This window comes from Carassius carassius, chromosome 2 (genome assembly GCF_963082965.1).
Source record: "Carassius carassius chromosome 2, fCarCar2.1, whole genome shotgun sequence".
NCBI classification, from domain to species: Eukaryota; Metazoa; Chordata; class Actinopteri; order Cypriniformes; family Cyprinidae; genus Carassius; species Carassius carassius.
Genome location: NC_081756.1, coordinates 15,139,937 through 15,167,449, shown reverse-complemented (window position 1 = coordinate 15,167,449; position 27,513 = coordinate 15,139,937). Strand labels below are relative to the sequence as shown.

Genomic DNA, 27,513 nt, shown 5'->3' with positions numbered 1-27,513 from the left:
GAATGCCATCTCTTCTCCTCGAGCAGTCCTTCGCTACCTGCTGTATTCTACATTCAGCTGGTCAAAGTTCACTAGTATGTTCACTATACTTTATTTGTAGCCAAACCGAGTATAATCGGTAGGTTCCCCTAATTATAAAAACTGTATTTCAGCGTGATCTAAGTAAAAAGCAGAGCTGAGTTTAAGGAACCGCCCTAAAGCCGGTGCTGTAACGTGATCTAACACGCGCCTCTGAAGCCCTTTCTCGCTCATTCGCACTGCAGACTCTCGCGCAGGCTTTTCTTGTCTAAGTCAGGAGCTACGGCCCTCAAAATTACCCTTAGGCCACAAGGGCAAATCTTCATATATTCATAATCTCTTGCCAATATTTAAATATCGCTGTAAACCCGATGCCATTTCGGACTTTCAACATGTGGAAACAGCTCTCGACATGGACGCTTCTAGCGGTCTTTTCTCTGCTGATAGTGAAAGGTAAGCGTTGCACCCCTCTTTGTTGAACCCGGTGCCATGCCTGCTTCATCATTTTCTGTCGGCCCCGTAGGCAAGCATTGATTTAAAGCATTTAAACTTTGACTTTAAGGCAGCCTTCGTAAAAAGCACTAGGCGCAGGAATCACACAAATCACCATGTTTGAGTTGCGTTTTAACATCTGTCTGGTCTAGATCATCTGTCTGGGTCGAGCCATTGCTACAGCGCCGTGCATGACATGCTGAGGCTCAACAAACGATGCTCAGCTAAATACGAAACATTACATTTAGTTTATTGCGTGGTGAGACATTTTAAAGCTGTCCGTTAAGCATACTAATGAGGATGATAAGTAAATTACTGTTCTTGCCTTTGAATATCGAAAGTGCATCACTAAAATTAATCTCTTATTATTTTGTTTCCCCTTGAGCAAAGATGAATTTAGGAATATTTAAGATAATATCGCTATGAATAGATTTGCTTCTTCTGTATTTAAAGATCAATCAGTCTTTTGATTAGGTTTCGCTTATTTCATGGAGTAACATCGTCATGTATTTTAAAATAAAATTGGATTAATACCGTGCCATGACTTGTAATATTTTACCAATTCATGGTGCATTGCATCTCTTATTTAATAGAGAATTAAATGTTTCATTGACCTTTTCTAACGCAATAAATCATGTTTTATATCTGGGCTGAAAAATAAAAACAAAACAATACTGTTCAGTACTGCTTGAAATTAAATAGGCTATATTCACAGAACAATATAATTTCCACAGTCTCCTCATGGTAGCACGGCACAGGTATCCAACGAACGTTGGGAGGCTTAGATTCAGAGCGCATGCGCATACGAAGCCACAATGCGCCCAGGTACAGCAGAGGAGTTTGGAGTTTTTTGGAGACTGCGGAAGATGGGAAGATACCATCATTTTATGACAGGGGGTAACGGTCCCCCCTCTGTTGGTGTGAGGCACACACGAATACAATGTAAAAAGATTCCATACTTGTATGAGCAAAATAGTTATATGAAAAGAATGGCATCCTTTTCTAAAAAAAGACTACTTTGAATACTGTTTAGAAGCACAGAGGATGTGGTGCATTGTATAAAAATCCCCTTACCTTACCCACCATTGAAATGAATGAGGAAATGTCAGCATCTGCAGTTCTTCTGGCAGAGGCAAACTGCCCCTCCCTCTTTTCCTGTCAGACACACCACACAGTTGTATATGTAATAGATACATGTTTAGACTCCCTTACCTGAAAACACATTGTATATTTATGACCATATAGTTTTACCACTGTTTCAGGTGTTAGGCTAATGTTTTGAAATGTTTGATTTTAATTATTTTTGTCAGTAATCAATCAATACCATGCCATCTGAATAACCAGTGGAAGCCAAAATGAAAACATATTAATTAATGTACTGTATTTAAACTCATAGGTATCTATTGTGAATGGGAAAAACATCAGATAGATTCACTGCTGTCACATGACGTATTGATCACATAACAGTGTGTCAATGCTGACCTGGCTTTGGCAGCGCTGCATGAGAGATGACTGTTGCTTTTAGCTTTTAGCTAACCTAATGTGTGCACTAAGACAACCTGTAACTGAACAAGGGGGAAAAAATGCAGAAGAGGCAGACAGAAAGAGGAATTAGAAAAAGACAGATTCAAAGAGACAGATAAAGAAATATAGAAGTTTAAGACTTAGGCTACCCCACTGGAGTGTTGCACCACATTATCTGTTACCCAGTGCTAAAAATATATGGTAGACATTCATTGCATAAGACATGGAGACTCAGAGTTGAGCCTGGCTTATTACAGATGAAACCATTTAGAAATGTACTGCTAAAAATGACACATGGGGCAAGAATCTTTGCAGAAACTTCTTTGTTGTGTAGTACATGAGCACAAAAGATTCTTTGTCCCTTTGTGCTTGAAGAATGCATTGCTAAGCTGTCATTTTCATGTCTTTGTTAAAATCCAGGAATGCAGCGGCACTACTGTGGAATTTGTATCAAAAAGAGTCTTTAGTAAAGCTGGGCATCAGATCCAGTTTTAGCTTTAGCATCATCTAAGATTTTTTTTATGGTACCGTATACTTCCCGTTTAGCAGTCAAATAAGAATATTAAGGGGCTTGGATGATCTGCGTGAATAAAATTATGCATTTATATGTAAGCAATAGGCCGTGGCCATGCTATTTTCTGAATAAGTCACGACTGAAAGACATTGTTTGACACGATGTGAAGCCCTCCATGAGTAACTTATTGCTTTTATAAAAAAGTTTTAACACAATACAAATATTTAAACCAAAAACAATTGTATTGATATGTTTGTATGATTGAATGCATTAAATTTTATCCTTCCGCTAAAAAAAAGTTCCTGACAGTGAAAGTAAAAGGCAAGAAAATGTTCCTTTACCAAGCCTCATTTTGTGGAGCTCAAATAAAAAAAAAAGAGATTACGAATTGTTCTCATCCGTCCTGTTATTTATTTGTTACCACAGGCTACATTATATTTTTTTACTCATTTATATCTCTCAGAATGAGAAAACATCTGTTTTTTTCCCTCTTTTAGGTAAAAAAAAAACAAATGATTTGCAGCACAGCGCAAATTTGCAAGCATCATTACAGTGTAAACTGATGGAATACAGCATCATACCTGATACGTAAAACTAATAAATACAGTAATATTCCCTCCACACTTCAGAAACTGTGGGCTTCCACACAGATGCACGCATAACAATGTATCTCCTGCATGAAAAGACTTTATTTGACTGAGTGAAGTGATCATAGCCATGCTTTATTGTGAATAAAACACAGTGGCTGACCAATTAGTGCACAGATATTTTGTGAATGCTTCTTATTTTGTGTGTTTTATAGGAATAAGTCAGGAGCTGGACTTGGCAGATGCAATTGAGAGTAATGAACCAAGTAAGTATGACAATTATGATGATGTATCCATGTTAGCATGACAGCAGTATTAGGGATCTGTATAAACAGGATTGCCTTTCACTGTACTAAAATCCTTTTTTATACAGAAAAAGCTGTGTTTGCCGGAATAATTCTGTAAAAATACAGTGAAATGTAAACATACTTACAAAACAACTACACTGTAAAAACAGGGTCTCCGCGGATCCTTAAAAAGTATTAAAATGTCTTAAATAAAATATAAGTTTTTTAAGGTCTTAAAATGTATTAAATTGCGCTAATTTTTGAAGAGTGGCATTAAATTTCATCTGGGCGGTATTCAATTTCATGCGGGCGGAATGAAAGAAAGTTATCTGAAAAATTATTTTCCATGCTAACGTAATTTCACCAGCGCACGTCCCTGTCTGAAGACAGTAAAGTAGCGTGTGCCTATGGCACAGGCATCATACACTATTTAAGGGGCAGTGTTTTCAACGTAGGCCTGTCATAGAAACAGACGAAGAAGTGTTTAATTCAGAGTGGCAGACGCGAGCCAAGAGGGGAAAGTGCAGGTTTAATGATAACTGGCTCGATGATGAGAAATATAGCAGGTTACAAAAAACGACGGAATACGAAGTGTGGTGCAGACTTTGCAAAAAGACCATACAATTGGGAACAACGAGCTGCAAAGCCCTTAACGCACATATGAATGGGGAGAAGCACAAGCGCTATGCCGACAGTCAGGCAACAACTGTCCTCAGTGATGCGCGGGTCAATGTATTAATAACCCGCACACGACCGACGTTTTCAACTGACCCGCCCGCAACTCGGACCGCAAAAAAAGAAAAAGAAAATATTGTACCCGACCCGCTTCCTGACCCGCATTTTTTAAAAGCAGTAAAAAATGCTCATTGTAGCGTCAATGGGCCATAGACATAGGAACTAGGCAAAAAAAAAAAAAAAACTATTCTAATTTTGTTAAGAATGTCTATTTTGATGTTTGAAGTTCAGCAGAGGTTCGGGTTTGTTCCGATCAGAGCTCGTGAGCGGAGAGCGCATTTCTGAATATTCCGCTCAGCTCACTCATTCCGTGGGGTCGCTCACTCAACCCAGAATGGCCTGCTGGTTCGAGAAATGTAATTGTTTAGTAATAAACTAGTGTTTTCTGTGTCGCTGCAAAAATGAAGTTGACGATGCTTACTCGCCATGAATGCCATAGAGAAATGCATATTTCGTATGGATTACATAATCAGAGAGTAGCCTACTTATTTTGGTTTGAATATTTTATTTTAAAATAGACATTTCAAGCTTTCTGCAATATATAGCCTTTATTTCTCAAATCTGTGAGGCACAAGCTGAGTTTCGGCACCCTCCAGTTAACATGCAATGCAAGTGATCGTGCCAGCGCCTCATTACATTGTCTGCTATATATTTCCTTCTTATTTATAAAATACGGGCAACTGATTGATAAAACATTGATCAAAATTAAGATTGTGTCTAGTACTATATAAATCACAAAGGTTTATTTGGCATCTTTATTTCAAACGACCCGACCGACCCGAATATCATAAAATTTTTTTTGGATGACTCGTAACCGCGGGTGACCGCAGGCACCCGCTCATTTTGGATCAACCCGCGCATCACTGGTGAGCACCGTCTTCAGGGCAATGTTCCCTGACTCGGATTGTGCAAAAACATTTAGTTGTGGCAAGGACAAAACCTCTTATCTTGCTCGATTTGGACTTTTTCCGTACATAAAAAGGCAACGTCTGTCAAGTGTGAATCAAGGCAGCTTCGTTCTCATGTTTGACGAAAGCATGAATAGGACGAAAAACAAAGAACTGTATTTGCATGTCAGGTACTGAACTGAGATGCTTAACGGATCAACAGTAAAAATTGTGCAAGAATATTGGGGTTCTTTGCTGTTGTTTGGACACTAATTCCCTTTTTTTACTCCGTATTTAACCTGTCATTTGCAATTTTGATTTGTTTACGCACTGTTTGTATGTTATTTACAGCAGTATTGTTGTAGTATTGAGAAGGCAGTTGCCTGATATGCACTTTATGTTGCTAAATATGCACTAACTATTTGCACTGTTGTTCACATACAAATGTGCTTTGTTAACCTGAACAGCCTAGAGTGTCGTGTGTATGTATATATATATATATATATATATATATATATATATATATATATATATATATATATATATATATATATATATATACAGTACAGACCAAAAGTTTGGAAACATTACTATTTTTAATGTTTTTGAAAGAAGTTTCTTCTGCTCATCAAGCCTGCATTTATTTGATCAAAAATACAGAAAAAACAGTAATATTGTGAGATATTATTACAACTTAAAATAATAGTTCTCTATTTGAATATACTTAAAAAAAATAATTTATTCCTGTTGCAAAGCTGAATTTTCAGCATCATTACTCCAGCCTTCAGTGTCACATGTAACATCCAGTCTATCACATGATCATTTAGAAATCATTATAATATTCTGATTTATTATGAGTGTTGGAAACAGTTCTGCTGTCTAATATATTTGATGAATAAAATGTTAAAAAGAACTGCATTTATTCAAAATGAAAAAAATAATATATTTTCTTTACTATCACTTTTTATCAATTTAACACATCCTTGCTGAATAAAAGTATTTATTTTATTTAAAAAAAAGAAAGAAAAAAAAATTACTGACCCCAAATTACTGACCAGTAGCGTATATTGTTATTACAAAATATTTATATTTTAAAAACATAGCTTCTCTTTTTTTTTACTTTTTATTCATCAAAGTATCCTAAAACGTATCACATGTTCTGAAAAAATATTAAGCAGCAGAACTGTTTCCAACTTTGATAATGAATCATCATATTAGAATGATTTCTAAATGATCATGTGATAATGATCCTAAAAATTCAGCTTTGCATCACAGAAATAAATGATAATTTAAAGTATAATAAATTTAAAAACAATTATTTTAAATTGTAATAATATATCACAATATTACATTATTTTCTGTATTTTTGATCAAATAAATGCAGGCTTGAAGAGCAGAAGATACTTCTTTCAAAAACATTAAAAATAGTAATGTTTCCAAACTTTTGGTCTGTACTGTATATATATAAATATAAATATTTTTATTTATTGATTTATTTTGCCGGGATAATGGTCTTAATTTTTATTCTTGAAGGTCTTAAAAAGGTCTTAAAAGTCATTAAATTTGTTGATCAAAAAAGTGCAGATACCCTGAAAAAATAATTGTGATTTAACAGTAAAAGACTGTTAACTGGTTAACAATAAGTTTCCATACTATATTTTATATAGTACAAAATTTGTACAAAATTATATAGAGCATATATAACCAGCAGTGAAATGTGAGTCAGGTCTGCTCCATGGACAGTGCAATTATTAAAGAATACAACACAGATGAAAATATACATAAATTTAACAATGAAAGAATGAAAAAAAGTAAACAATAAAAATATAAGAATAAAATATAAATGGGGGAAGAAACTCCTCCTGAGTCTATCGGTTTTTGCCATCAGGCTATGGAAGCGCTTACCTGATGGCAGCAAAGTAAAAAGATGGTTACTGGGGTGGATAGAGTCCTTGATGATTTTAACAGCTCTGCCTTTGCAGCGTTTGAGGTAGATGTCCTGCAGAGAGGGGAAAGCAGACCCGGAGATGCGCTCAGCTAAGTGCACAACTCTCTGCAGGGCTTTGCAGTCTTGACTGGAACTGTTTCCATACCACACTGAGATACAATGTAACTTTCTCATCACCACCAGTTTTTGGTGGTTCAAAACAGATATTAGTACTTCAATATATTGGTTTATTAACATTATATCTGTTGATGAAATACTAAAATGCTACTACCATATTCTTTATGTTGAAGTTCTGGCAACCACAGCTGCCAGTATTTTACTGTAAATGTCACAGATTTTTTTTACAGTGTACATTTTAGTTTAAAACTCTAATTAACAAATATATATATATATATATATATATATATATATAACGTTTAGAATGTTAACTGTAAACTATAAAAGTTTTTTTCACTGCCACAAACTACATGTAACAGTATTTACTGTAAAATGACATGAATTGTAAGGTTAGATCTATTACAGTTTTTCACAGTAAGTCATAGTAAGGGAACTTACCAGTAGACAATAAACAGGTTTTTACTTTCTTGGAAAGCAGGGTGGCCGATAGCTGATATAAAGCCGTTATAATTACTTTTTAAATTATTATTAATATTTAAGAAGTTTGAAATCATTTGTCAATGGATTATAAAAATAAATGTGTAAAATAAACATACTTATACTTTAGATGACAAAGTATTTTTCACAAATAAATAAATATTGAATAAAAATATAATTAAAAAGGAAGTAAACACTATCGGCCTTGGCGATTATATATCGGTCGACCACTAGTTTTTACTGTAGCGGTTTTAGTCTGTTATATTGCATACTTTTTTTTTTTTACAGTGTATTGTCCGATGGATATTATTTTGTGTATTAAGTTTTATTAAGAATTAAGCTTTTTTTTTTTTAATTCTTCAGCTAAACCACCACCTAAAGTGGACCCAGCAGGTGGTGCAGGAGGAGCAGGTGAGGGTAATCATTGTTTGTTGTAATTAATATCACTATAATAAGTAGAGAAAATGTTAAGTGAGCCTTTCAAAATTAAATGATGCGATCAGTTATCACCTTATGACTTAAAATAACTATCAAAGGAATTGAATACTTTATTTAAAATAATCTGGAAAAAATGTTATTAATTTGTTAATTTGTTCAACAGTGAAACCCATTCTTAAACCTGTTAAGCCCACAGTCAAGGAACCAGCAAAGCCCAAACAAACAGGTAAGAGGCACTTAATGTATCCCAGATGCTTGTTCTGCTTGAGATGAGCATAAAGCAAATCTCCCTACTAATCTTCTTCAATAACCACTGGACATCTTTGAGTGCTAAAACATATGTTTCTGTTTCTTGTGTTATGATGAGTCAGCAGGATTTAGCTCTTAGATAGAAAGCTCCTAGAGCTCATATAATATAGTTATTTGTGGTCAAATAATATTGTGTATGGTTGAGGTTGGGGAGTTGCCTATTTGGAACACTGAAGAATATAAAAGAAAAACCTCACAATCACAAATACTTACAACTATTCTGTATTTTGGTGCTTACTAATCAGTCTACATCATAGGTTTGAATACCCCGAATGTATTAAAATGCTTTACAATACTAACATATTAACTAACCTCCACTAACAGAAGAGACATTCACTGATTTGTCTGACGCCACCATTCGGCCAGACCTGTTGCCCCGAACACCCCCTAGTCTTCTCCGAACCTCTGTTCCCCCTCGGAAAGCTCAGTCTGGTTTGTACCGTGCTGTCAGTTTCCCTGTAGAACCTTTCATCGCGTTTGTCTCCATGTCTGTTTGCATGTAGATATGTGTATTCAAAGCAAATTTTAAAGTGGGATGAAAGGTGATTAGATTTCACTTTTGATTGAGTCTAATAATTAATGCAATCATGGAATGTTTAGCATCATTTTCTAAAGTGCTCTGAATGATCTTAATCAGACATAACAGAAGTCAAAGTCACTAATGATACATTTTTAATATAATGCATACCTTTCATACAGTTCATGGTAATTAAAAAACATGCTTTAGCTTGTACTCAAGTGATGTAAATGATAACAGAATTACGGCAGTTAAAATAAGTCATAGCACAGATTTTCTGGTGGATGTCCTTATCCAGCTTGTCTTATACCCCAATATCACAGCACGTTATGATAACATTGTTTACAGTTGTCTTCATTCTCATCTTGTCTTGTGAGATTGTGTGTGTTCAATCTTGACTTCAGAAAATCTGAAGCATTGAAAAGCTTTGTTTTGTTTCAAACATTTACATCTCAGAAACCATCTGTTTTCATTGTCACTTAGCCATATATATATATATATATATAAAAAAAAAAAATTGGTACTAGGGCTGGGCGGTATATCGTGTTTGTACAATATATCAGTATATTTTTTTGATATGGTAACGTTTATTTCGATATATATACAGTAATTTGATGTTTCCCTCAGTGCATAGCTTTTCACATGTATAGTCTCCATCTGTAAATGTTAGAAAGTCATGGAAATATTTCCATTTTGCATGCAATTCTCTGCTAAACTTACCAGATTTCAGCATACATTTTACTAAAATATTTGTAGTTGGACAATAAATGTGCTATGTGTACAAATTGTAACCCAAAAAAATAAGCTAAGTGTATTTTATGCAATTAAATAGCACTGTTTTTGTTTTTAGATTGTAATGTTACAATTTTAGAATGTAATGTGATTTTAGTCCATTTTTTTACACATAATATATAGCATAGCCTACATGGTTACTTGCACTATATTTGTTTTCATTGCCTTTAAACATTGTTTCATTGTACAACATTGGCAGGATGTAAAAATAAAAAAAGGAAATATATATAAAATCCAAATCGAAACATGTAGAAAATTGCATGTATTGCAGTTCAGCCAAAAATACCAAGATATACTTTTTGCCATATCGCCCAGCCCTAATTGGTACTGTGCATATTTCATTTGTTACACAGTGAGTATTTCTTTTGGCTGATAGATTTTGATGGCTTGAATCTTGAAGATGCCTTGAACCCTGACAATGACATCAGAGGAAAGGGCAAAGAGTCTGGCAAAGGCGGTAGGTATTTTTCTTTTTATCCACTTTTACCTTTCTCCATATGTCATTTTTTTCAATTGAGTAGTTCAGTCAAGAATCAGAAAGAGCTTTATTGCCAAGTGTGTTTACACACACAAGGAATTTGTCTGTGACAGAAGCTTCCAGTGCAGAAGAAAGTCCAGCATACAAGTGCAGCCATACATAGGAATCACACAGTAGAAAAGAAACACTAATTCAAGAAAAACTGAAAATTAAATAATGCAATATAATACAGAAGTAGACATATAGAGAAAAAACATATATAATTTCTTTACTGTTTCTAGAAATATGTTATTTATAAGTGTATGGTCAGAAACTTTTAACAGGAATAATGTAAACTTGTGCAGAGCAAAATCTAAAAGCACCTCTGGATAGAACTAGCCTGCTAAACTGAGTTGTAATATGAGAACGGTCTTGGCCAAAATAAGCTGCGTCATCAAAGCAGACTTTGTTCTACTGTACATTCTGAAGAGAAAAGGAAATGGTGAGCTGAAATAAAACTTTTCTCCAAAAGGGGATATGAAAGCACAAAGATGGTGCCGAAAATTAAGATGAGGGGCCCTCTGTTTCCTATTGAATTACATATAGTGTGCAGCATCAGTATCCATTTTGTCAATTTTCTGTAAAAGCCTGTGTACACTTGATGGTCATCAAAAGCATAGCCAAAGGCATCACTCAATAAAGTCAATAAATATTGCCCTTACAGTCTATCACTGGGAAACTTATGCTACTATGTTGCTAGTCAGTGTTGATTAATCCAAGCTAGCCAGGTTTGATGGCATCTCCTGTCCCTGCTAGATAAAGACCTCGGAGGAGGGGGCCGTGATGACGGCAAACCCAATAGCAGAGGTGGAACTGGGGGTAAGGAACAGAGTAACAGCAGGAAACCCCTTCTACCACCCTCTTCCTCTCTTTATCTTCTTGCTTGGAAAAATCACCCTTTGTACTTACAAAACGAAGCTGATCTCACCATTATTTAAATCTAATCATGTCTGATTTCAGGTCAAGGCTTTTTAGAACTGAAGCATTAACCTAGTGATCACCATGGTTCCTGATCTCTTGCATCTTAACTTTGCATGGATTTTGGTTTAATCAGTCAGATTGCTAGTTTCATTGCTTCCCCTAAATTGTATGGCGCAGTAGGGCTGGGTATTTATACAGATTACATGATTTGATTTTGATTGACAACCTCTCAAATGAATAACATTCAATTCTGATCTAAGTTTAACTCCATATTTGTTCACGTAAAACTATTTAATGTCTATGGCAATATTTAGAATATTTGAAATCTATTTCAAGTACATTTCAGTTTTTCTCAAGGAAAAAAAAATGTAATGCTAAACTAATAAACTAATGCTGTGAAATATACAGGGAACACTTTAACTGGTACTTTACTATTATATTTAACAACAAAGATTAAATTCAATTGCTATTTATTTTTAGATATAATAATAATCGATACTCAAAAAATAAATAAAAAATAAAACAATCGTCATCAGTTTTCATTCACTTAAAAAAAACACTTAAAACCAAGAGATGCTTCTGCTTTCTAATTTGGTTACTCATATTATTATGATATAATCATCATTAAAATAGTGGCTTTTGTCATGAAAACGTTTTTCACAATAGATTTATTCAAATATCCATTGCATAATTGTGACATTAGTAATGGGTTAAGTAAAATATAATGAATATTAATATAGTGCATTTATCAAAATGAGTTACTTCTTGCTAAATAACCAACTATGGACATTAATTGGCTTTCCAGAGTTTCAAAGACGTCTTGAAACTGTGATTGAACGATTGCATGAGACATTATACATTTCAGTAAGTTTTCCTGTCTTTACCATACCTCGAGATGTCAATTCATGATTATTTTGTGCTGTAATTTGTAGTAAAGTGGAAGAGATAATCGGTTCCCTCGTGCTCCTTATTTGCGTTGAGCTGTAAGTCAAGAGTGTTAAAAGAACACATTGTATCTTCGTCCATCTATAGGAAAGTACTGGTAATAATAGGATTTACGTTGATTAATTTGAAACCGGATGTACATTATATTAAACTTTTTTTGTGGAAATAAACAAAGAAAAAGTTTGCTTCATCTTGAGAATCAATATTAAATGGAAAGATTTTTTGACCCAGCCCTAGTCGGCAGCTCAGCCTTCTGTTTCCTGCAGTGTTGGAGTGCTGGGCTTTTCCTCTTTTGTGGTCACAAAAAAAGTAAAAAAAAAAGTACTTTTCATGATGTCCCCACGCTAATGGTCTTTTTCAACTTCTCAGGTTTCTCAGACCTAGACCTTGAGGATGTTGGCAATGATAACTCCTACAAACCCGACAAAAACAAAGGTGACAAACTGAAACTGCCTGAACGATCCTCACATCATGTGACGTGTCAAATAAAATAAACAATAATTGGCAAAAATGTAGGAATGTGATTTGAAGTGTTCATATTTCCACAGGTGGAAGTGGTGGAAGTAGTAGCGGACAGAGTGGCAGAGATTCAGATTCTGCTGATGACAACTACGGTATGATTGTGTTAAGTTGCAGCCTATTTAGGGCTATTAAAAGAACATTCTGTAGAGCATTTGCTAATTTGGTCCAGTTATATCTTTAAATAGTGGCCTATGTGTTCATTCATAGACACCATGGCTGAGACTGGAACCATTGCTGGTATTGTGAGCGCTATTGGTATGGCTCTGGTCGGTGCAGTGGGCAGTTACATCTCCTACCAGAAGAAGAAGTTGTGCTTCAGCATACAGCGTAAAGACAAACACATTTTCTTTGTAAGTGTACCACGTGGCTTGTGTTTTTCAGTTCATTCATTTTCATGTGCTTTATCTCTCCAGAGAGTCTGAATACAGATATGGTGAAAGCAGATGCCCCAGATGCTGTAGTTGCACAGGAGCCACAAGGTACTGACACAGTTTATGCTGAATATATGAGGCAAATGGCTTCATTTAACATTTTTGGGTGATGTTTAAAGGCTAAATTCAACTTTGTATTGTTACAGTGTTGGTGGTGTAAGTAATAACCAATGTGTATTATTTTTCCTTGTTACTTGCACCAAGAGTTTATTTGTCAGCAAAATCTGCCAGCCCTTTTTATCCCTGCTCACAGATAGTCTGATCGAACCCAATGCATTATGGGCATTTTTTTTTAACCTTTTTTCATCAGTTTTTTTTTTCCTAGTCGTCTAGCACCGATTTTTAGAAAAATAATTATTTATTTCATTATAACCCCATTTTGCCAGTGGTGATTTTTATTATTTATTTCCATTTTTCTTTTTTATTAATTATGTTCATTTTTCTAAACAATTGTTGCCTTAGACTGACACTTTCTGGTGTGGATGTAACATGATGCAAACGTTTTCGGTTAATTGCACTTACTGCACCTTCAATTTTGTCCTGAAGTTGTTTCTGTTTCTGTTTGTACTGATATATATATATATATATATATATCACCATATATTAGGATATGGTGATACACATATATATTAGGGCTGGGCAAGTTAACGCGTTATCACGTTAATGCATTATTTGATTAACGACGACAATTATTTTATTGCACGTTAACGCAGTTTCTTATTAATATGAAAGTCCATTGCTCTCTGGCACTGAATACAAATACAGACAAATCATGGGTCACGGGAGGGGCTGCTCCCGATCAAATTATTTAGGCTAAGCATCAGCATTCACAAACCACTGTAAACTGTTATTTTTAACAGAAAAGAATGCAACAAGGTCGTAATCATGACTTTATAAATTGGAAATAGGAAGTTTCCGATATCAAGTGAAGACAACAGAGGAGCACTCTCGCTCAACACAGTGGAGTGAATCATTTTGTTAACTTTGTGGTTTATTATTTTGAGTCGTATGGGATGCGGTAACATGGCCCCTCTCACAATATATTGCTTTACACATCTATAGCTTTTTGCCACTCAGAAATATACATGCAACCATGCAACACTTATCAGAAGATCTGCACTCTGGCGGGGTTAGCGCTCACACTTACTGATATATATATACAGTAACTGAGCCAAGCTCTGGCCCACCTCTTCCATCCGTGCCAGGGACTGCTAAACAGAACGATCACACTTGTCAAACGAACCAGGCTTTGGGGGTCAAACGCGACCTGGCACGCTTAAGATTGCCTAGAGTGAGCACACCCAAATTATTCTCCCACATCCCGCACATGAGTCTCTACCCGCACATCAAGTGTTGTCCTGCGCTGCACTCTGCTGCGATGGGTCCCGCGATCGTGCAGGTCTCTTAATAGGAAGGTGCCTGTTATAATGTTATGGTCCAGGCTATGGACTCTGAGTATAACTTTTTTTCTATAACAAATGACAAAATATTTTCTATAAAAATGTCCTGGCTGTGATAAATAGCTTGTTTTAAATTTACTTTAATTACATTAATGTTATAAGTTACGATTTAAGCTACAATAAATAATTTAAACTGCTATTATGTACAAGGAACACTGCTGTAAAAAGCACATTATTTGTTTAAAGTGTTTCCAAACCAAATGTTATTACACATTTGTTCATATAACAGTACGCCTACTTTTAAATAAAAAAAGTGCACAATACACTTTTGAATGCATTATTAGTTCTTTCCATAACAATGAGATTAACTACGATTAATTGCAGACAATAATGCGATTAATCACGATTAAAAAAAATTATTGTTGCCCAGCACTAATATATATATATATATATATATATATATACACACACACACACACACATACTTGATAGAATGATTAATAATTGAATTATTTTCCTTCCTACTGCAGTTCAGCAAACTCTTCTCCAGCCTCCCAACGCTGAGCCGCCAACAGAGGAAAATGCAGTGTAATCTGAAATGCATCATCCAAACTGAAGAGGGCGCAGTTCTAAATTGTTGTTGTCCCATTTGAATGCCACTGTATTTCCTGGCACATTTGCACCACAGCTCCCTTTTGAAGTACCAACGTGACTGTTTAAATCAACCTTAAACATAGTGTAATATTTTTTCCTTAAATTCAATTTGAACTGTTCACATGCAACAACGTACTAAGCCTGTTTGCAATAATATTGCTATGAATTGAATACCTAATAATGAATTTTAGCATAATCTGCTGAGAACCAAGAAATCTCACTTGGGTCTGTTTATAGAGGCCCATACAAAGAGTCCCACAAATACCATGCTACAGTCTTTTAGCTTGTCAGTTTAGCTCATCATTCCTATTGTGCACAAATTAACACATTAATGAACAGTGATACAAGTGATTAATCCAAGGTTTACAAAAACATCTGATTGGATAATCTTAGAAATATGCTTTTAAAAGGTCAAGACTGTTTTCCTTATGTTTTTACAGCAAGACAGGCTTAACAGATCCATTGTTGTGGAATCCGCAATTGAAAAAAAAGAAGGGTTTTTTGTTGTTGTTGTTTTAACGTGATCTGTATATATTTGCCTTGCTTTCACCGAGCAATGTGAAAAGATTGTTATACATATATGCAGATTTTGTGTTTTAGCTAACATTTTACTAGAGTGTAAAAAAAAAAAAACGGCGAACCACTGAAGTCAAAACCTAACCAACAGCTGCTTCCTTCTAATTTGCTTTTAAAAAATGAAACAATGACTAAAATTGGTATTTTAGTGATTGGTACTGTGAAGATGTGATGTGTGTTGATGAAGAAGCCGTGTTGACTGCTTTTGTGTGTGTTAATTGGATGTCAGTGGTTACAATTCCTTCTTTTGAGGAATAGTTTGATTCGGCGTGATCAGATTGCGTATACATTAACGTGAAGTAAATCGTGGCTGGAAGTAACCGAAGTTGTGTTTTCATGTTAGCGCAATACTTAAGCAGTGTAGTAACTCTTCGTTACGCTAATTCTGATCCATTGCCTTTTGTGAGGTTTTAAGGGATTAATGTGCTTGTATATTGCATACCGTTTCCAAGTTTGTACTCAAACTGTGTATCACATCTCTATTTACACTTGTAGCAGTAAATGTACATAAATGTTTGTGGCCCCAACTCTTTTTGGATTACGGGGAGTAGTTTTTTTGCCCCAGCTTAGTGTTTTTATCCTTTGTAGCATGTTTCAGCTTTAGCTTTCAGACTTTTTAGTTACCTGTTACACCCTAGCTAGTTTTGCTATTGCCTTAATGAGTCCCTAGCTGCTTTCCAGTTTTGCTAGTTTTCCCACTTCGTTAGCCAAGCCTCAGGCGTTGGTGCCACAGAGCTTGTCTAGACCCTTCATTTCTACGGATTTGGAAGGTCACCATCTAGAAGTAGAGTTAGCAAAACCGGGTTAAAGAGCAGCTCAGTCCTTAACTATCCTGTCCCCCACTTGAGATGCTCCAGATTTTCCTCTAGCTGTTGTTTTTCACTGTGAATTCAGGTGCACCTTTGTTTCCCCATAACTCAAGCCCTTGCCAATGGTGCTTTCCTTCCCAATGCCTTACCACGCTAACATTAGGGAAGACACACTAGTTTACTAACACAGCACTAACAGTCACGACCGTTAGAAGGGCTGCCTCACTTGAATGTCTACAAACTAGACGTACTAGGTTATGTACGTTGTTTCAGTTTAAAGGTGTGGTCACATTCACTGAAATTTGTGGGCAAAAATGTCCTCCGTCACGCAGATAACTTTCAAACCACACAGCTTTCTGTTAATTTGTGTGGCAAACTTGATTTGCAAATTCTGCATTCGGAAATCTTTTGTCCTCACGCAAAATTCCTGATCACATGGATTCTTATTGAAATTTCGACCACTGAAAAGTGCCGAACAACAGTAAATGTGATTGCACCTTAACACTCTGTTGCAGTTTGAACTGGTCTGAAATATTGTTAACTCACATGCCCAAGATAAAGCAAAGTCTTGCGAATGGCAATGATGTCAGACATCTCGGCGCAGAATGTTGCCTGGTACTTTCCTTTAAAGACGCGTCCTACCAAGGCTTTTGTACAGTATCTATGGTGAAAACCAACAAAGAGAATGTTAGCTGAATGTAACTTTTTACTGCTTTGGTTACGAGAACAATGTAGCTTTTTTTTTTTTTTTGGTGCTACACTTGTAAGAAATGAAGAACACCAAAGATGAAATGTGATGGTTTTGCCTTTTTGCATGTTCTTTGACTTTGGTGTGAGTCTAGTGATCCAGTGGAATGAATTTGAAACAGCTGAGTGAAAGATACAACCGTTTTGGTTAAGGCAAATGTGGAAATTCAAAAGTGTCTTGAACATTTTCTACAATATTATCGCCCGTTTCTGATGAACTGCTTCCAGATTTGTTGCTTTGGACGCATGATGTGTCTGTTAAAACCTCCCTTATTCCTTTAGTTAGCCATCTATTTTCTGGGCACTAGTAGTTTGTATGGTGGATGTTGCATTTGTAAGGATCTCTGGGCTCTCTCTGGTGTCGTTTGGCCAGTATAGTTGCAATTTTGTCAAAACAAGGGTGTACGTGCTGAACTGTACAGATATGCATGTTTTGGAATCTAGCTGTAGATATTAAAGGGTTTTCTTGTGTACTGGGTTTCTTTATGAACTTGAGAAATGTGTTTTTGGGATGATAGTTTCTGAAGTGTCTTGATTTGCACTGCCAGTTTAGTTCTTGCATCATGGTACTGCCACAGATTAGACTAATGCTGTAGGTTTATCGGTCATTGAATGAACTCAAATCCAGCTTTGACGTAAACCAAAAAAAATTGTCTTTCAGGATTAAACCTCAGTTTATATCCTGCTCACTCAAATACAGACGGTAATGAAAACAATTAATTAGACCGGTATCAACTGGCAGTCCTCTTCTAGATATTTAAATATTCAAATTTCACTCTGTATCTCACTGGTTATACTTGGTGGTAAAAAAAAACACACACACAAAAAAATCAGCATACAGAAACCCAATAATAAATAATTTATCTTGTCTTTGATTTCTTCAAGTCTGGTTATAAGTTTCTGGAGTCCATTTTTATTTTTTAACAGAAGTAAAAAATGTGCATGTACAAAGAATAACCAGGGTCGCACAAATACAAAAATATACTAATAAAATAAAAAATAAAAAATACACAACATATTCTTACATGAATTGTTTTTTCGGTGCATTATAATTATTACACGTAATTGTTTATTTTTTATATTATATGGCATCCCTTGTTCAAATGATCTGAACTGTTGGCCATTTGTAAAGTCAAAACACCCATGATTACAATTAAATAGTAACAACATAAACATGGGAGCGATTCACAGATAACTTTTGTTTGCACTTGTGTAATCAAACATGAGCTGATATATATGTATGGTCCGTACTTACCTTGTGTAAACATAGATTTCAGTAGTAATCGAAGTAGTAATAGGGTGTGCACATTAAAACCTAATTCCACTTTCATACAAACAAGTGCAACAGAAAAACAAAGACAAATGCAGTATCTGCTTCCAAAATGGCAGTATCGCAACAGCAACATTCAAATCCCCATTCCTTGTATATAAAAATGTATCTAGTAAAATCTAATTTCAATACGGAAAACCTGAACACAAGATACTATATGAAAACAAATTCACAGGTAGGGGAATGAGATGTTCATGTAAGATTTTATAAATAACTAAGAAGTGATGTGAAATATTAAACTGGTACTGGCACAAAGGCAGGCAAAGCTGAGGCAGTGAAGAAAAACTACAGAAAAATGTCACAGAAATACTGTGATTAAAAGATGCTCATATTATTTTGACTACATACAAATAAATTATTCAAACTTGTGTCAATAATTACAATTCAAGTTAAATGAAAGTTAAAATACTGGCCTGTTTTTCATAACCTCGGTCACAATCAAAAGCTTCCCTGGTTATCCGATCAGAAGGAAGTCTATCGCAGCACTTCCAAACAACCAAAATGAACCTGAATTGTGTTGGAGACTGTCTTCTTTTTGTGCTGGGCCTCCATATATTCTCCCCGAGGCATTATCCAGAGAGAAACGAACAATAGATTCAGACTTCACACTGTCTTTACTGTAACCTACAGATCTTCTACACTTTCTGTTAATGATGAATTCCCTAATGTGAGCACTGCATGTGCATTACACAGAGGTGTGTAGAGGTATACCATCATGTGATGGAGAATATGCATGCTCTGATGAAGAGGAGATCGAGCGTGATGAAGATGCTTCTTTCTGTAACTCCTCCACCTTCCTGTGTAGCTCTGCACGCAGATACAGCAGCTCCTTCAGGTTCTGATGTACAGGCACCTGACAAAAAGTGAATACACAAACCACATTTCAGTTCCTCAGAGAGCAGTTTCTTCATTGTTCACGTGCGTTGTTTAAGCTTTGCTAATGTGTTGAGAACATTTTGCACCTGTGGTCTCATGCGGGGGTTCCAGCGTACGTAGTATCCAACCCAGAGCTCCAAATGTCTGAGACTGGCCAGAGGGTACAGAACATGGTTTTCATAGTTTACATAGAAGGGGTTGGTGAAGTCCTCTGGCTGGCTATTGATGTAGGACCACAAAGACACCGTTTTACGGTTCACTTCCTAAAAACAAAGAGAAGGATTTGAAAATGTCAGCATTGGTCCATCAAATCTACTACTACTGAATCCCAGGGTTGACACAGAGGTGCATGCCTTTTCCACTCGCTCTTGGTCGCTGTTGTAAAGGAATGTCCCAAACAGGCAGCTGTAGAGGTGATCCAGGATGGTGATGAGGAAGAGCTCATTAAACTCAAAGGCAGCGGGAAACTGAGAACACATTATAAAAGACATTCATAGCGAGTTCCAAAACATCAGTATCCATTTAACGAGAATTTACAACACCAACATAACATCTTAAACAACATTTCATTAGAAATCTACATTTTACTATAAATGAAAATGTTAGTGCTTAGCAAAAACGGTGCAGCTCACCTGTCTCATCATTTGCCAAACACAGTCTACAAACTGCACAAATAGAGGCGAGCGCTCAGAGTTTGCATGATTTTCATCTCCGTGACCAACACGCTATGATAGAAAAAAGATTTTATTTTATTTTTTTAAAGAAATGAATACTTCCGTTCAGCAAGGACACATTAAAATCATTCAAATGACAATCAGTGCATTTATCATTTTACAAAATATTTAATAATGATCAAATAGATCTTCTTTTGAACTTTCAAAGAATCCCAAAACAAAATATTAATTAGTAAAACAATTTCCAACATTGATAACACTGAATAACATGCCAGTCAGTTTTCTACCCCATATAGAGTCTCTTTCACACTCAGCTTCCCTCACCGCAGCAAACTTGTGTCCGAAGCTGATCCATTCCTTCTCCAGCAGCACCTGGAAGCCCCTGAGAGTCCTGTAGTATGAGTCCAGCATCAGCATGACCAGAGAGGTGAGCTGAGCTGTGCGGTCCCAGCCGTCACTGCAGTGCACCACCACAGAGCTCTTACTCGACTCAACCTTATCTGCAATCTTCACCGCACCCGCAAGCAAGAGCTAGAAAGAGAGAGAATCAACTCCTTTAAACTGGGTGCACACTGTATGCCATGATTCGACCATCTGAGACAAATCTCGCGAATCCTAAAAAATTCCTCTGATTCTACGCCAAAATCTGTCGCGTTCGATCACTTGTTTGACATGTTCACCGACAGCCGATGACCATTAAAATTCAATTGAACCTTTTGACCTTAATAATGCAACAAACTAGCACTTACTCCACGCACATCTTTTTTTTATTTTTTATTTTTTATTCAAGGCAAGCCATGGTCAAAATTAAAAGCAAGAGACTGCTTTTCTTTGATTGTCGTCATTTAAATTCCATGTGTGAATGCGGCTTACCATCACAGAACGTGTCACGGATTGATGATGTAAAACTCTGGACACTCCATTTTTAGTGAGTCTTAAGGCCCGTTCACACCAAGCACGATAACTATAAAGATAACGATAAAGATATAGTTCTAAAAATTGTTCTCAATATTAAAAAGTAGCAGAGTCCACACTACAACTATAACGATAAAGGCATAGAGAAGCGGTATCGTTGGAACCATTTTCAGAATGATTTTTTTTCTAGCTGATGAACGATATAAACATTGACATCCAATCAGAATCCATCCTGCTGTAACGAGCTCGAGAATTTAAAGCGGCAGAAGCACGTGTGCTCAGAATAAACAGACAATATCCTTCGCTGGTGTGGACGCTAATATCGTTATCTTTATAGTTATCTTTCTTCGTGTGAACAGGGCTTTAAACATGGTAAAGTAGTCTGACATTAATGACAGCTGAGATCCCCCAGTGTGACACGGCTTATAGCTGGGATCATGTGCGTACAGTGTGTACAAAGTGTGCACCTGGCTTCACTTTCTGATTAGACTTGTGGGAAACTGACTACGTCCATTAAATCTTAAGTTGATAAAAAGGTGAGTAGGAGAACAAAAATGCCCACTATTAATTCATATTGTAGGAATAAAGATTAGAGCTGGTGCTTACTCGTATGTACTCCAACCAGTGTGTGGCATCTATGGAGGAATGCCAGTGGGGTTCGTCGATGGTAGGGTAGACCACCTCCTTCAGCTTACGCAGAGACTCTCTCATGACATGAATGCTTGGGATCTCCAGGAAATTCAGCTCCATGTTGTGGTAGAAATTCTCATTCTCATAACCTCCATCCTTAGCCTGAGGCATGAAACAGCAGGAAATAGTTAGAGAAGATTCTTGGCTTCCATTTGTATCTCCTGAAAGGCTCTTCAGATTGGCACAGATGGCTACTCAATAATTCAAAACTACAGTTGCGCAAAACATGAGCGTATGTGCATTATGTGTGAGAGAGGCATACAAATCTCTTCCCTACATTTTCCCTCAAAAATACTTAGCAGTTACTATTACCTTGTGATTGTGAGCCACAATGCTCTGTCGAGCGTCAAAAATGGTGAGTTTATGGGACTGTGCATTGGCATCCATGATGGTCTGGAGGTAATGCTCATCCTCCTTACACCGGCGGTCTGTCGGGCCCACCATGGGCTGACTACAGCGAACTATAGTGGCCTGAGTTTCTGGATGGATCCATGAGAGGACCTCAAAGAAAAAAGAGGTTGTGATTAGTGTTTTTGTTCAGTAATTACTGGGAATATTTCACTGGTACTAGTTTAGAACAGTATTGGAAATTAATCAGGGCTCAGGGAAAAATGCCACCAAAAGTGAATAAAAAAGCCCCACATATCATCATAGAGCCTATGTAGACACTGCAGTAAGAGTTTCTATTAATATTTTAAACATTTTAAAATATAAGTTATTCTTAAGATGGTAAAGCTGACTTTTCAGCAGTAACTCAAGTCTTCAGTGTCACACTTTCATATGCTGATTTTGTTCTAAGTAATATTTGTGTGGAAACTGTGATCCAATTGGTTTCAGGATTATTTTGATGAATAGTTCAAGAGAGTAGCATTTATTTTGAGTCAGAAATGCCTTTACCGTTTTTAAATGTCATGAAGTATTCATTTAAAAAAAAAAAAAAAAAAACCTCTTTCGAACAATAGTTTGTCTGTATTCACTTTCTCTGAGGACTCTGTTGCTGAATGCGTAACTACTGTGAAATGCTGACAACCCTAGACTGCAATGTGTAAAATCAAATATTAGGTGGAAAAAAGATGATTTTGTAAGGTAATGTTGCACGGACACACACACACACACACTCACTTACTGGTATACGGTGTTTCACTCTGAAAGAGGCCACACGTTTGATCTCATCCTCTTTAATACTGGCTGGGGTGACGAGCAGAGCAGGGTAAGTGTCACACACTTCATAATTACTGTTGATCTTACTGATGGTCCAGCTCTCATTAGGCAAACCCTGCATACAGTGTGGAGAAAGAAAAGAAGAGAAACAAGAACTATATAAAAGAAGGAAATCAGTCTGACAAGTCTATTGTTTTCCAGTGATGGGCGGCATGTCTCACCATTCTTTTATACTCTGCCACTGGATCATAAACCTTCCATCCATCCTCTGGAAACTGCTCTTTGTATTGGAAAGCGAATAAAGACTGCAAAAAAAAAGGAACAAATGGATTGTGGAGGCATGAACCAACTACACTTGAGAAATTACTGGCAGATCCATTGGCCAATCACTGCTCTGAACAGAGCCATGTCATACCAGCTCATTGGACAACGGGAAGGCATACTTGGTCAACACCTCCAAAATCTCCTGGTTACTCTGTTCTTCCTTTTTATAAGCAAACCTAGGACTCCTCATGTCCTATTGAGACAAATCACAAATCACTGACAATGGACGAATTGCAGTTTTTTACTTTTTTAGATATATTTTCCTTTAATAAGATTCAAATTTCATCCTTCAGACAACAATTTGAATTTTTTTTAAAAAATTCATTATGTTCCCTAAAAATACTGATGTAAATATGGATTTGCTTTATATACCTTGTATTTTGGTGTATGATGTTAATAACATGACTATACTACGAATTATCATCATTCAACATACTGTATACAATTTAAAATCAATTAAATATTTTGAATAAATATTTTTGTACTTTACCAGTGACAAGTTTGGAGTCAGTAAGATTTTACAATTGTACAACCCCTGTAGACCGACCCTGTGTTTACACTGAGCTCTGTTGGTGTGGGTGGATGTTTCCTATGAACGAGACTAACATGTGGGTGGAAGGTGGTGCATCTGACCTTACAGACGATCTCCATGCCACTAGTATTCTCCCCAAGACTCTGTACACTGAAAGTCTCCAGCCTGCTGATGGCACCCAGGTTCACATCCAATATGAAAGGAGCATCCTGCGGAGACAGATGGAATAAGACACTAACTTAAATGTTTAATTTCATAATTTGGGCATATAGCACAATATCAAGGCACTATGTTGATCTTGACACAGACAATGAGATTTTTTTCTTCATACCCGTTCTAGACTGACAAAGTAAAGTTTGTAGTCTGTGACTGTGAGTGTGCCGGTCACAGCTCCAGTGAAAGGACAGATATACATCACATCTTTAACTGCAGGGACAGAAGATAACAAATATAACCCAACACCATGATACAAGCAGAAACATGAATCCAGTGTCACCACGAATGCTCCGACATACCAGTGGTTTTGATCACCTCTCCGGGGACCAGTGGGACTTCATCCATGGGCGCCTGCCTTCGAATATCCTTGAAAATCTGCTACAGGGTAAAAAGACAAAACCTCGCAAAGTTCACACAGCAGTTACTTTATTCTGCTTATATCTTGTTCATAAACTACTGTTCAAAAGTTTGGGGTGGGTACGATTTTTTTTAATGATTTTGAAAGTAGTCTCTTATGCTCACCAAGGCTTCATTTATCTCTTTATTTGAAATAGTAAAGACATTTGCATTGTTACAAAAACTGTCATCAATTTAACGCATCCTTGCTGGATAAATGTATACATTTACATTTTTCAAAAGAAAACTTTTTTACTGACCTTAAACTTTTGAAAAGTAGTGTGTTTTCTCATAATAATTCAGCTGCTATCATAAAGTCTGGGCTGATGTAAAGGCTTGACAGCAGTAAAATAACTGAGTGAGTGGAAAAGAGGTGAGACAGAGGAAAGATAGACTTAGCAAGTAGTGTTGAAGCGAGAGAAACTTGCCGTAGTGTGAGACGGCAGTTCATAGTCACTGTCAAACTGACAAACATCTTCACCAGAGTCCTGAGACTGAGCATCGAACGCAGAAGAATACAGATAATGTGACAGAAAGAAAGAAAGAAAGTATTTGTTAAAAAGTTCCTGTGGTTTAAATGTTTGCTTTAGAAAGAGAAAGAGACAGAGAATACAACAAAGATGATAGTTGCTCTTTGAGGTTGATAGGCCGTATCCTCACACAGAGACAGGAAGTGTGATTTAAGGGGGAAGAGAAAAAAACATACAGCTGCTCAGCCATTACTACTTCATTAGCAGATCTGAGCTAATGGCAACTTAATAATTCTAATGTGTGTGTTTGATGCTTCTGATGAGCTTCAATACAGATTCTTACCTTCAAGTTTGGCCTCCTGGAAACCTGGAGATCACGCATAGACATCAGACAAAAATGAGTTACAAACACACACACACACTTTCATGTAAGTGTAGGCACAAAGTCACGCAGACTTAACACACATTAGACTGAATCTTGTCAAGAAAAATGTAAAGAAATTTCCAAGTCATATTTTACCCCAAAATCAGAAGAAGAAAATTATTTCACTTAGCAAAGGAAAAAACTATGCCTATTTTTAGGACATTTAATATTATCTACTACCTACTATCTAAAATATCATTCTCATTTATTTCATGTGTTAATAATTATTTAGTATTACAAAGCTGAAACGTCTTAAAAAAACAACAACAACTAAATTAATACTTTTATTCACCAAGAATGCATTTAATTGACTGAAAGTGTTTACACCATTACACAAAAATAAAAAAATCCTATATCAAATAAATGGTGTTCCTCTGAACTTTCCTTTTTTCCCCTTTTTTTTTATAAAGAATCCTGAAAATAAGAAGCAAAAATATTAAGCATGTAACGGATTTAAAAATGTATAATAATCTTACATTTCATTTCTGTAAAAACAGATTTACATTGGACAAGAAGTCTGAAAATACAGCAGACAGCAACAATTGTATCTTAAAAACAGGCTTTATTTTTATGCAAATTAGTTGACCTTTTTTCATTTTGAATGTGATAAAATATGACAAGAAATTTCTTCATCAGATTCATCCTTTAACACCCCGTTAAAGCAGAAAGAAGGGCGTATGAACAGAAGACACACACAACAAAAAGACAGTGTGCAACAAAAACATACTGAACACACACAAAGAAAGCAGACAAAGTGTGCAAAGACAGTAGTTATATTTGTAGTGTTACATATCATTTCTAATCTACAGCTCAAAACAGCTCAAAGCATTGGTCCTTTTGAAGCAAACTGACAAACACCCCACTTCCATCCCCCTTACCCTGAAATCTATCTTCTTCCCAACCTGTCAATCAAAACACAATATCATAATGGCTCACTCTGAGAAAAAAACAAAAACAAACAACAAAAATAAACGTAATATTTGACCACATTAATTTTGAATACCATGTTTCCATGCGTAAATATAACAAAGGTATGATAATAAAATATAATCGGAACTCAAAACTCAAATCAGTATTTCACTTTCATGTGTTTATTATTTGGTAAGCAGCAGAGTAATAAGTTGGGATCATGTACAGTCAGTTAGACATTATCACAAAACAAACCCGCTCATGGGTCCTCATCACCCCTCTCGGGTAATTTACTGATATCACCAACTGGTTGTACATTATCACTTGCTTATAATATACAATACAAGTCTGCCTCAGAGTGAAAGACATCCTCTAACCTTGCATTCACGGGTTATGGCTTCTGGAGGGACACCGCCAGAGATCTGGCTGGAGATAGTGGCCGCTATCAGCTGTTTACACCACTCCACATGAGATCCAGGACTGTGTGAGCAAAAAGAAAACAAAAAACACTCAAGCAAGTGCTTCAGTCAATGCATCTGCCATTAGCTGTTATTATGTGAAACTACAAGCTCCATTCTGGCACAGTTAGATGCAACTATTAATGTGCAGTGCTGACATCCTGTGGTCTGTGGACTAAATATGACAGATGGCGATCTTAGGTCACACAGACTGAGCTTTCGTTGCTGAAAAATGCAACAAAATATATTGAACTTCTTACATTTGGCTTCAAACATGCTTTTATGTCTCATCGTTTCAGTTAATGTTATCACTTCTTCGTCACATTAGTAATAGGCTAACGTTAGGTTACCTTAAAATGGTGATGAAAGGATGCGTGCTGACAGTTTCGGATGGATAGAAAACATTTCATTAGAAATAGTTTTTATATCAGTATTATCTGAGCAGAAACAAACTAATGTACAGTACACATCAGGGTAAATATCATACCAATAGACAATATATATAGGACGCGTTTTATCTCTCCATCACAAAAGGCCTGTTTGAATCGCGCGCGTGCACACCGTAGGTGGCTTGTTTATTTTAAAAAAAATGCATATATAATTATAAATTTCAGCATAAAACCAAGTCTTGTAACCTGTCTGGTGAATCCACGCTGTCCCGTCGAGGTGGAGGGAGGACTCCTCCGAGGTTTCGCGGTTTGCGCGGGACAGGCGGCAGCACCGGTGTCTCTGAACCCGACGAATGCTGCTGTTTCTCCATTTCCCACCTTTTCCGAGCACATTCGTGTAAGATGTGAATGTCTTTTCGCTTCCTCTTGTGTGTTTAGGAAGTCATCTGTATGCGGCTGTTCGTGTGCAGCAGTCTGCGGTCGCCTCTCTGCTTCCTGTTCTGCTGCCGCCGCTGACAAATAAACTAGCGTTTCTTTTTATTCATGTCAAGGAAGCAGCGATGACCAAACCCCCTGCACCCCCGC

General features: G+C 36.4%; 2 protein-coding genes across 6 annotated transcripts; one reads left to right on the top strand and one right to left on the bottom strand.

The window, feature by feature from the left end:
* Window positions 1-216: 216 nt before the first annotated feature.
* Window positions 217-18,039, top strand: LOC132104045 (CD99 antigen-like protein 2). Of its 4 annotated transcripts, XM_059509234.1 has the most exons (12): window positions 218-471; window positions 3,351-3,401; window positions 7,950-7,997; window positions 8,188-8,250; window positions 8,658-8,765; window positions 10,019-10,099; window positions 10,916-10,978; window positions 12,395-12,460; window positions 12,574-12,639; window positions 12,755-12,874; window positions 12,961-13,026; window positions 14,909-18,039. In XM_059509234.1, exons 1-12 carry the CDS (start codon window positions 390-392, stop codon window positions 14,968-14,970), a joined length of 876 nt encoding a protein of 291 aa, XP_059365217.1. In that variant the 5' UTR covers window positions 218-389; the 3' UTR covers window positions 14,971-18,039. The 4 variants fall into 4 exon arrangements, with proteins under 4 accessions (XP_059365224.1, XP_059365217.1, XP_059365243.1 ...); XM_059509241.1 differs by lacking the exon at window positions 10,916-10,978 and having other exon boundaries at window positions 217-471; XM_059509251.1 differs by lacking the exon at window positions 8,658-8,765 and having other exon boundaries at window positions 223-471.
* Window positions 18,040-27,513, bottom strand: LOC132104068 (myotubularin-related protein 2-like). Of its 2 annotated transcripts, XM_059509281.1 has the most exons (17): window positions 27,175-27,513; window positions 26,459-26,561; window positions 26,051-26,074; window positions 24,707-24,772; window positions 24,182-24,260; window positions 23,998-24,092; window positions 23,768-23,875; window positions 23,226-23,327; window positions 23,032-23,115; window positions 22,776-22,925; window positions 21,962-22,150; window positions 21,566-21,751; window positions 20,369-20,575; window positions 20,003-20,095; window positions 19,724-19,837; window positions 19,457-19,633; window positions 18,040-19,347 (listed from the first exon to the last, which is right to left on the bottom strand). In XM_059509281.1, the coding sequence occupies exons 1-17, from the start codon at window positions 27,297-27,299 to the stop codon at window positions 19,180-19,182; spliced, it is 2,070 nt and encodes a 689-aa protein (XP_059365264.1). In that variant the 5' UTR covers window positions 27,300-27,513; the 3' UTR covers window positions 18,040-19,179. The 2 variants fall into 2 exon arrangements, with proteins under 2 accessions (XP_059365264.1, XP_059365255.1); XM_059509272.1 differs by lacking the exon at window positions 26,051-26,074.